Source organism: Bidens hawaiensis, unplaced genomic scaffold (assembly GCF_021521415.1).
Source record: "Bidens hawaiensis isolate Kalapana, Puna unplaced genomic scaffold, B.hawaiensis_p1.1 tig00028801_1, whole genome shotgun sequence".
In the NCBI taxonomy this organism is placed as follows: Eukaryota; Viridiplantae; Streptophyta; class Magnoliopsida; order Asterales; family Asteraceae; genus Bidens; species Bidens hawaiensis.
In genome coordinates this window covers 237,272-248,040 of record NW_027494730.1, presented here as the reverse complement: position 1 = coordinate 248,040, position 10,769 = coordinate 237,272, and the positions used below count along the sequence as shown (strand labels likewise).

The following is a 10,769-nucleotide window of genomic DNA, read 5'->3' as shown; positions in this document are numbered from 1 at the left end:
GTTTGACTAAATTTATCATAACCCATTTATAAATTTGAATAAAGCATAACAAATCTTCTTACCATATCAGGGTTACTTTTTTAATGGTCAACAAAACACAGAATTGCCTAGGTATTTCGTACGAAGTGACTCAATGGTAAACGACCACCGTTAGCTAGTCCAACCCATTCGTACGAAACCTTAAGCACTCCAAGTTATCTTTAGTTATGGGAAAACCCATCTGTCCGAAGACGCACTGACGGTAAAACTTTGACAGCATCAAGATCATACTAAAGATCACAAAAATCACAGTCTTCATTCATTGAACCATTATGCCCCCAAAACTACCTAAGTCTCCATTAAACACCAAAATTCCTACCACTATACACCATATTACTATATTAGGGTTATTGAAAGTTTGAAACACAATAATATAAATACACTCAAATTGTTACCCAAAATAAATTAGTATTTGCAGGAACATACCACGTGGCAGTCATGTCAGTGAGGCCCCATTGCCCATTGCTGTCCCTTTGGTGACCTTGCCCTACCACCACTCCCCACTCAACCCTTATTTATTCCGGCCATCTCTCACACTCTCCGGCAGCCTCTCCGGCCACTTTCTATATACATATATGCATATATATTAATATATAAATATATATACCCCACCCCCACCCTCCCTCCTTATCCTTATATCTATCTCTCTATATATGTCACACATTTTGTTAAAAATATAAATATTGATTACAGAAATACAAACCCTTTAAAAATCTTGATATAAAAATGAATGCAGCTTCCATGGAGATGCTACATGGTCCTTACACCACCATGAACAACGCCACGGTCACCTGCGGCACCGATATGAGTGTTTTCGAGCGACAACAAGCAAGACTGAAGTCTCAGCAACAGCAACAGCAACAGCAATATTTTAATGGGAATGATAACCAATTCCGGGGTTTGGTTGATATTAAACCCGACCCGGGTATGCAATACGGGTGGCCGGATTTTAATGATGGGTCTCAAGATCAATTGATCCCACCATTAATGGTGGATGATCATAATATCAAGAAAAGGAAAACCCATGAAGATGAGAAGCAAAAGGTTGAATCTTTATTATTATTATTATTATTATTTGAAAAAAATTGTTGTAAAGTATAAAAAATTTTAACTTTTTTAGTGGGTGATTAATTTAATAATGTTCAGGTGGTTTTGAAAGAAAATGGTGTTAAAGAAAAGAAAATAAAGGGGTGTTCTGAAGAGAACTCTGCAGAAACTTCATCAAAAGAGAAGCCAAAGGCTAAAGAAGCTCCAAAACAAGATTATATTCATGTTCGTGCTCGTCGGGGTCAAGCAACCGATAGCCATAGTCTGGCTGAACGAGTACGTCATTTATTAATTCAAACTATGACTCATTGGTCTATTGGAAATTGGGTGGAAATTGTAGTATATATAGATTATTATTATTATTGACCAATGAGTCCCACTGTCTTTCACTACTTAAATTACGGTATAGATTCTTATTATCGACCAATAAGTCATATAATTTAGATCTTTAAAATCTACTGGCTAATTGATGTTATAAATTATTATCCACATTCATGTTAAAGTTTATATTTAAAATTTTTAATTAGTGGGATTTTTATATAAATTATATATTTAACTAATATTCTGACTTTTGAACAGGTAAGAAGGGAGAAAATAAGTGAGAGAATGAAATATTTGCAAGATTTAGTTCCAGGCTGCAACAAGATTACTGGAAAAGCAGGAATGCTTGATGAAATCATTAATTATGTGCAATCTCTTCAAAAGCAAGTAGAAGTAAGCAACTAAAATTATTATATAATCATCACACCATTATTGACTCTAACTTTCTAAATATAAAAAAACTAATCTTATATTTATGATTTTGATTGCCAACAGTTCTTGTCCATGAAGCTTGCTGCTCTTCAACCTAGATTAGATTTTGACATTGATAACCTAATCATGAAAGAGGTAATTAACATATTATAAACATTATTCTTGAAACCTGTTTTATTTTTAAACCATAAGAACCTGTTACCAGAAAACTAACCAGACCCTATACAGTAAACGCAATACCTTTAGTAGTTTGCTAACATATATTATTATATTCACATATCAGATGTTTGAAGTTCCAGTGGCCAGTTATTCGTCTGAACTGGCGAATCCTACTTATTTTCAAGTAAATTCGCTACTAGAAATGGGAAATAGCCCGATCGACACAATGTTAAGAAGAAGCATCGGTAGTCCGGTTTCAATTCCTGATTCATTCGTTGTTTCATCGTGCTTCAATGTAATTCCTACTTTCGTTGTAAATAAATAATTTGCTTTGACCATCAAAAGACCGCGCTCATTTCTTATAAATGTTTTATTATTATTGTAGCAAATGCAGCCAAGTGTGACATGGGATGGTGATCTACAAAATCTATACAGAATGGAAATTCAACAAGAATCATCAACAATTCCTTTTCAATCCCATAAATTTACAGGTAAAAAGAGAACAAATTTAATATCAAGGTGTTTATATATATATTTTTTAATGTTATATGTCATATGTGATAATACAAATATAGAATTACGTATATACCCACAAAAATCAAATAAAAAGTTGGTCAAATTAAGTTCACATTTTTGGACCAAGGAAATTTTTTTTTACTCTGAAACGATGAAATGTTACACTCTACAGGGATTGAACCCTTAACCAATGAAGTTGCTTGTTAGGTATATCTAATTGGCTTCTTTCAAAAATATCTAACTTTGGGTTGCCACTGATAGTTATTTGTATTAATGATCTTGGGACCGAATAGGGCACCGCTGTTCGGTTGAGCACTTTTTAGTCACTTTTTATTTGGGATGTGGATATGGTACCGACCAGTTGAACCGGATCAGTAGTTTGGACTGAATTATCAAGCTATATCCTTTTCTTTTCAAAATTTAATTACTAGATCAAAAAAATCATGTGCTATATCTTTAAAAATTAGACATACACACACAAATACACACATGTATGGTTTAGGTTTAAAAAATTTATGAGGTCATCTGGTTTTCGAAACCAGTTTAGTCTAATTGGCGGCCGAGTAAGACGGATTGTTTGATGATCGGTCTTGTTATAACAACATTGCAATATATGCTCTTTGAAGAAAAGTCAATTACTTTTAGCACCATGATTTTTTCATTTTTTTTAGATTTATGATGTTTTTTTTTCAGGTTCATATGAAGGAAGCCATTTGAAGATGGAGTTGTAAATCCATTTGAAGAATTCTTTTTGTCATGATCAAATCTAAATGTTTACTAATTTTTAATTAGTCATTTTGCAATGTAAATATACATACATATAATATATGTAAGGATTCAAGAAACAATAACAAGAATTCAGTTTATCATCTTATGTTGTAAACATTAAGGTAATGTTTTGCTTAATAACAATCACAAGTGGCCTTGAAAGTGCAACTTGCAAGAACATAAAAATACAATATAAATTTAAATGTGAAAAATGTTCATATTTTGATGAATTAAATTGAAATGCAATGAGCCAACTGCAGCCATGACAGTAACAACTCCTATGGGACCAAAATAGACAACTTTGATTGAGATGTATAAAATTTAAGAGCTTAAACAACTATTCACGCCACCCGACCTGTCTGACCCATTTTTTTAAAAATTGTTTGTTTTATAGTTATTACCAAACTCGCTGGTAAACAACGTTAATCATGACGTTAGATCTTAATATCTCTAAAAATGCGCAAACTCGATCTTTTGGTTGCCTAATAGCGGCATCTTTCTATCGTTTTCAAGCCATAAGTTGAAAAAGACGCGAAGATATGACCTTATTCACAACAAGATTTTCTTGATTCCCTTTGTTTTCTTGATGGTGATTGACCATAATACCTTTTGACCCTAGCCCCACATCAACAGGAACATATTTAGATTTATTCACTTTACATTAACAGAATGACAGCATCAAAATTACCAATGAAGATATCCAATTTCAAGCATGTGAACCAGTCTTCATTATACATATGTATACTTTCACTAAGCTTTTCTTTGAATATAATATGATTATCTTCATGCTATGAACTTGCATGTATTCTTTGTCCCACAAACAGCTTTATGCTCATTTTTTGTGTTATTTTTAGTAAAAAAACATTGAATTATTTTAAAGATAATCTAAATTTTAAAAATAAACCTTTAGGAGGTTGCATGCATAAAGTAAAAAGATTTTGGACCACTTTTTACTTCTCTAGCAACTAAATTGGATTAGACCCAACATAACAATATGGTTATTTTTGTAACCATGACTCCATGAGAACCCGTTACTATAACATCACGGGGCATGACTATATCCTTTTAACCAACGGATTAACTTGCGTTGCGCATGTGGTCTTAAAGATTCTATGATAGGAAACCAGTAAAAACAAAGAGTGTTTGGGATTGAGCTTGAAAATGGCTTTTTGATTTATTGAAAAAAGCCGATAAGTTAAGAATGTGTTTGACATTGATAAAAGTGATTTTTATTTTGGCTTTTTTAAAATTGTTAAAAAGCTGTTTTCCAAAAACCTAACTTTTTAAATAGTTTTTTTGGTTTTTCAAACATAACATTACCAATATACCCCCACCAATTACCCTACAATTACTGCCCAAAATATTTACGCCATTCACAGTCTCCAAACATTTTTTAAATGAAAAAAGAATGTCTTTTTTTTTGTCATTTTACATGAATAGTTAATTCAAACACTTTTTAAAAAACAACTTATTGACATATTAGCTTTTACCACCAAAAAACAAATTTACACACTTTTTTTTTAAAACTCCTCATGAAAAAAGTTATAAGTCAATAAGCATTTTTGAAACCAAAAAAAAAAAAAACAAAAACAAAAAACAAACAAATAACTTTTGAAGTTAAATAAGCAATTCCAATTTCCAAACGCCCAATGAAAGGGCCCGCCACTCCTTTAGACCATATGTAATGAGAAGCTGACTGAAGGCAGAAGGTGCAAACAACGTAATGTTTTTCATATATACAGACGATTACGAGAATGGCCTCATAGACTTGAGTTACCTATGTATCTTCCTCAATTGAATTGTATGAATATAATTGTCTTAACAATGTGAAGCCATTAAAATTTGTATTGAAAGTGATATAAACAAACAATTTCTATAGGAAAATAAGTTGTGTATCAATGCTATGGAAGCATTGACCATGCTCTTACACTACACCACATTACTTTTATTTTTTTTATTTATTTCGTTTAAAATAGCTCATTACAAAAGTCGATCCATTTATGTATCACCAGTACTACGGGTGGCAAATGGGTTGGGTCGAACGGGTCATGGGCTAAAACGGGTTATGGTCAGAACGGGTCAATTAAAAAAATGGTTGTTTTGGTTTGGGTCAGAAGTTCAGAACAGGTCAGGGTCGGAACAGATCAGAACATGTTTCGAGGCTTTTTTTTTCTTTTTAGGAACGATTTTAGTTCTTTTTTTTTAAGTTTTTTGTTTTTGATTTATATTTTGAGTTATGATTTTTTTTTTGTTTCACTGCATCAAATCAACTAATTCTATGTTCTCATCTCGCTTCTCTCGTCCAAACACCGCTATCAACCTTTCATTCTTTTATCTCTACCTTGGGCATTCGCATGCTTCTCTTGCAACTCGCGTCGAGCAGCACTTCTCCACTCTATCCTTGGTCTCCCACCTTGGATCATTTTTGTTCTTTTCCTACACTTTGCATCAAGTAGCTCTTCTCTCGCTTCACCCTTGGTCTCTACCTCGAGCATTCACTTGCGGTCCTTACCACCATTGCTTCCAAGCTCACTTGTGAGTATATCCCTCACTTAGCACTCTTGAAGTCAATGGCGAAGCTTGGATGAAACACCGAAAGGGCCAAACTATAATTGTACGGGAATTTTCATGAACGAGGGGGGGGGGGGTCAAATTTTCGATTGAAAACAAGCAAATTTACAGTACATATACATTTTTTGTGGCGAAAAATTGGTTACACTACTGCATAAAAAAAAGAGGGGGGGGGGGGGGGGGATGGCAGGGGCCACCCTTGGCCCTCAATAAGCTCCGCCCATGCCCCTTAAACCTTAGACCCACAACATACGATCCTAACTCATCCGATTGTCGATGTGAATCTTCTTTTGACTCCTGTTACCCTCATGTTCTTCTACCCACTGACAACCTTTACAACTATATTTTAGTCGGACTCAATGGCCATCCAATACGCTCTAACATTAATTGTTGTGTTTTCTTTCGATATTTCTATGCGATACTTATGTCTTTCTACGCTAAGTCTTATTCACGATATTTATAATGATTTAAAACTAAATACACATGTTCTAAATCTAAAACTAAATTGGTTAAACAAGTCAACCGTTGATCCTATCATGTTGACCCACAAATGCTTCATTTAGCTAAACGTATTCATAGGAATACAAATACATTTATGGATGGTTATGACCTTGTACCGACCCAAAAACATCTAGACTAAGCTTAAACCCGCGAATTGAGTGTTAGATTCATATCATGTTAGAAAATCACACCAGCACTCAAAGGAACAATTATGAATGACATGTGCGTTTTCACCGACGCATTATATACTCATAAACTGAACACTTTTACCTAGGGATGAGCAAATTCGGTACTGATACCGGTTAATACCGGTACTGGTATCGAAATCGGTACCGATTTGGTACTGTCGGTATCAAATCGGTGCCAAAGTTTTGAGGTTCGGTGTCGGGACCGGTACCGGTATTTCCCGAAATTTTTACCTTTGGTACCGGTACCAAAAATTTGTGATTTTCAAGACCGGGACCAATCGGTATTGGTACAGTACCAATCTCATCCCTAATTCTACCCATGTGTGACATAAGAATATTATGAAACTAATCACAATACCACTAGGCAGATTTTAAGATACCAACAATTAAAGGTGTACAAACCGGGTATTTTCATGAACCGGAACCGACAGTCCAGGGTATGGTTAACAAAAGTCAAAACCAAGTCAGATAAGAACTGATTCCGGGTATAATCGGGTATTTGACCAGGTTTTCCAGGTTTTCTTCGGGTTTTGGGTAGGTTCGGGTCTGGTTTTGATCGGGTATTTCCGGTTTAGGTGCTGGAAGGTCCAGGTCGTACCCACGGGTCCGGTACATGTAGGAACCGGTTTGGGTCTGAAACACCGGTCGACACCGGTCGACACCGATCAACTAAAGGTTCCTACTTATCGGTGCAGTTACATAGCACACTGGTTATCTTTTCGCAGACAAATCATTATCAAGGAAGAAATAGACATGCAAACACGTACCTGCAAAATTATACAAGCAAGATTGATTTTTCAGGGGAATATAAACACGCAACGTTCCTTTACAATCTTTTCGCAATTAGTATTTATGTCCCGTTAAGTTTTTAACATGACAATTCGGGTTTTGTAAAGTTTTGTGCAACATGAAATATGTAGTTAAAACAGAAATGATGTTAAGTTTGATAATGGCGACCCAGGCTGGATAAACCAATATGCATCAACCGTTCAAATCTAACTACATTTTCATTTTGATAATAAAAATAGATAAACAAATACCGTCTTCAATCAGCTCGTGATCCAACGCCACTGCTACTCGCTGAAGACGACTTCTTACCACCATATTTCTGTTAGAAAACCGTTCAAGTTTTAAGTTAACTTTGTGACACTAAAGAAAAGAGCATATATAGACAATGCAGGTTGCAGACCTGTTTACCGATGTTGAACGGGACGTATTTGTACTTGATCATATGCATGATTTGGCGCTTCATCGTTAGGGTGAACAGCACAAGCCAGTAGCAAAGAAGTATTGGCCAGAACACAGGGATGTCAAACATGGAGAAAAACGTCATCAGGATCGATATGATGAACGCCTTTGTGATGGCATGCCTTTAAACCGAACAATAAAAAAAATGCATAATGAGATTCTTGGTTAATTAACATCTCTTAACTGTGGATAGGCCTGTAAACGAACCGAACTAACATGAACAAAGGTATGTTCGTGTCCGTTTAACTTTAAACGAACACGAACACGAACACGGACACTTAATCGAACAAATATTTGGTGTTCATGTTCGATTATTTAAAAAACGAACATGTTTGTGTTCGTTTACGTTCGTTTATTTAAAATCTAAACGAACAGTTCACGAACATAAATGAACACAATTGAAAAAAGATAAACAAACGTGATTGAACATATATGAACAAACATAAATGAACATATACGAATAAATGAACGAACATGTGTTCATGTTCGTTCACGACATAAATGAACGAACGAACATGTGTTCATGTTCGTTCGTTTAATTAAACGAACACAAACTTTTTGTTCATTCGTTTATCATAACAAACACAAACTTTTTGTTGATGTTTGTTCATTTTTTAAATAAATGAGCATAATCGAACTTCCCGCTGAACGGTTCACGAACAGTTCGCAGTTCGGTTCGTTTGCAGGCCCAACTATGGCCATCCCACATATGGCAGTTTTGTTTGTGAATTCTAGGCAAAAATAAAATATGGAATAATTGTAAAATGACAAAAATGTCCTTGACTTTGAAAATTTTGTCACTAGTGAAGTGGCAAATTCTCATAATTCTCCTCAAAAGAATCAACCCTTAAAAACTGTCGAAACTCGAAAACTATGAGTTTACGCAAGGGCATTTCTGTCAATTTACACCTCTAGATGTGGCAAACAGCTTTAAAGTTAGGTGCATTATAGACATTTTACACTTTTCTAACAGTGTATGACATTGTTTTCTTAATTGTTTATTCAACAAAACAAACTGTTATAATTTTTATTTTTTATTATTATTAATATTATTATTATTATTTTTAAATCATGGAATTGATAAATACGATCTTTTAGTGTTTTTAAACATTAAACATGATACTACGAAAACAATAAGAATATCTATGAAATTTTGAACTTTTATAAAGATACGTATGAAATTAATCCGGGTTAAAATAACAGGAGCTTGACATATTAAAATAACTATGTGAAAGTGTGAAATAATTACCAGAACTTAAACTCGGGCAGACGCCGAATGAACGGCTTAAATTCATCAGACCCTTTTGTAGGCAGCAGCGGGCCATCAATCGGGTCAACTTCAGGGTCAACCAACGGTGACAAAAACCCGATCAGCAAATTAAGTACGTAGATTCCCAGACCGTAGGTAACAATGTAGAACCCTTGAACATAAATAATACGCAACACAAACAAAACTCCTAATGTTGCAGTCCCGATCCACCTATATGTCGCGTGTGGAGTTGTTTTATCCAAATAGTACTGAAAAAGCCTCGTAAATTGCCTCCATTGATCCAGTGTTGCTGCGGATGTACCGTTACCGTTACCAGTTCCGATACCTTCCATGGAAATTTAACCGCAAAATCCTAAATCATAAACGCAATCCAAATAAGCAAATAATTTTTAAAAAACAGACATTAGACTCCAAAATGCTAGAAATCGAGAACACGTAAGGGTGCAAGCGAGTCGAGTTGAGCCGCCTGTGAGTAAATTGAGATCGGATCAATAAAAAAGCTCGAAATGAGCCGAGCCCGAGTCTTGAATAAAGCTTGTAGTTATCGAGCTCAAGTCTTGCATGAAAAGATTGTTTAGGCTCGTCAAGCCTTAACGGGCCTAGTGCATTTTTAAGTTTCAACTCTTTTGGACTTCTATGTATTAATTCACACTGCACAACCGAGCTCGAGCCGAGCTTTGGCTTGTTTAAGGTACTGCAGAGCGCGAGCTGAGCTTAGGATTGTTAAGGTGTTCTCAGAATATATAAAACTAAAAAAGAGAGAGAAATAATTAAAAAATAATAAACCAGTTCAAGCTTTAAAAAACCGACTCAGGAGCCAAGCTCGAGCTCTCGTAATTCAAAGCAAGCTGAGCTCTGTTTCTAAAGCCCGAGCTTGGCTTGTGGGTCATTTTTTCAAGCTCAAGCTAAACATGTTTTGACTTACGAGAGCTCGAGCTCAGCTGGTTTCGAGCTTTGTTTCTAAAGCTCAAACTCGGCCCGTGAGTCGTTTTAACTTGGCTCGGCAAGAACTTTGAAAACAGAGCTCTCATAAGTCAAAACGAGCCGAGTCCGGGCTTGTTTACACCTGAGCACAATCCAATTAAGCCGATAACTCAAAAAACCCCCCAAATTTTTAAAAACCTAGGGTTCCAAAAACAGACATTACACTTCATATAACTAACAACCAATCACTAACTACTACATCCTAACTACAAACACTAGCAACTAATCCACCATTCATAATTAATTAATCATAATTCACCAACAATCAAACCCAACATCGTCAACCAAAAATCAAAATATATAAAAATAATTTAAAAAGTATATAAGTTAATTAATAAATAACAAACGAGCCAAGCAACTTAAAAAAAACGACTGAAATAGAGGTCAAAACAAGCCGGGCTCGAGCTTTAGAAACAGAGCTCGAAACGAGCCGAGCTCAAGCTCTCGTAAGTCGAAATGAGCCAAGCTCGAGCTTGAAAAAACGACTCACAAGCCGAGCTCGAGCTTTAGAAACAGAGCTCGAAACGAGCCGAGCTCAAGCTCTCGTAAGTCGAAATGAGCCAAGCTCGAGCTTGAAAAAACGACTCACAAGCCGAGCTCGAGCTTAAAAAAGAAAAGGTACTCACGAGCCAAGCTCCAGCTTTAAAAATAGAGCTTGAAACGAGCTGCGCCCGAGGTAGAGCTTTAGAAACAGAGATTGAAACGAGCCAAGCTCAAGCTTGAGC

At 35.4% G+C, this 10,769-nt stretch overlaps 2 protein-coding genes across 2 annotated transcripts; one reads left to right on the top strand and one right to left on the bottom strand.

The window, feature by feature from the left end:
• Positions 1-659: 659 nt before the first annotated feature.
• LOC143577778 (transcription factor bHLH63-like) lies at positions 660-3,364 on the top strand. The gene is made up of 7 exons (XM_077061510.1): positions 660-1,083; positions 1,186-1,362; positions 1,666-1,800; positions 1,903-1,974; positions 2,123-2,293; positions 2,384-2,489; positions 3,208-3,364. Exons 1-7 carry the CDS (start codon positions 766-768, stop codon positions 3,243-3,245), a joined length of 1,017 nt encoding a protein of 338 aa, XP_076917625.1. The 5' UTR covers positions 660-765; the 3' UTR covers positions 3,246-3,364.
• Positions 3,365-7,492: 4,128 nt separating this feature from the next.
• Positions 7,493-9,409, bottom strand: LOC143577775 (protein RER1A-like). The gene is made up of 3 exons (XM_077061509.1): positions 9,040-9,409; positions 7,732-7,912; positions 7,493-7,650 (listed from the first exon to the last, which is right to left on the bottom strand). The coding sequence occupies exons 1-3, from the start codon at positions 9,390-9,392 to the stop codon at positions 7,588-7,590; spliced, it is 597 nt and encodes a 198-aa protein (XP_076917624.1). The 5' UTR covers positions 9,393-9,409; the 3' UTR covers positions 7,493-7,587.
• Between the last annotated feature and the right edge of the window lie 1,360 nt (positions 9,410-10,769).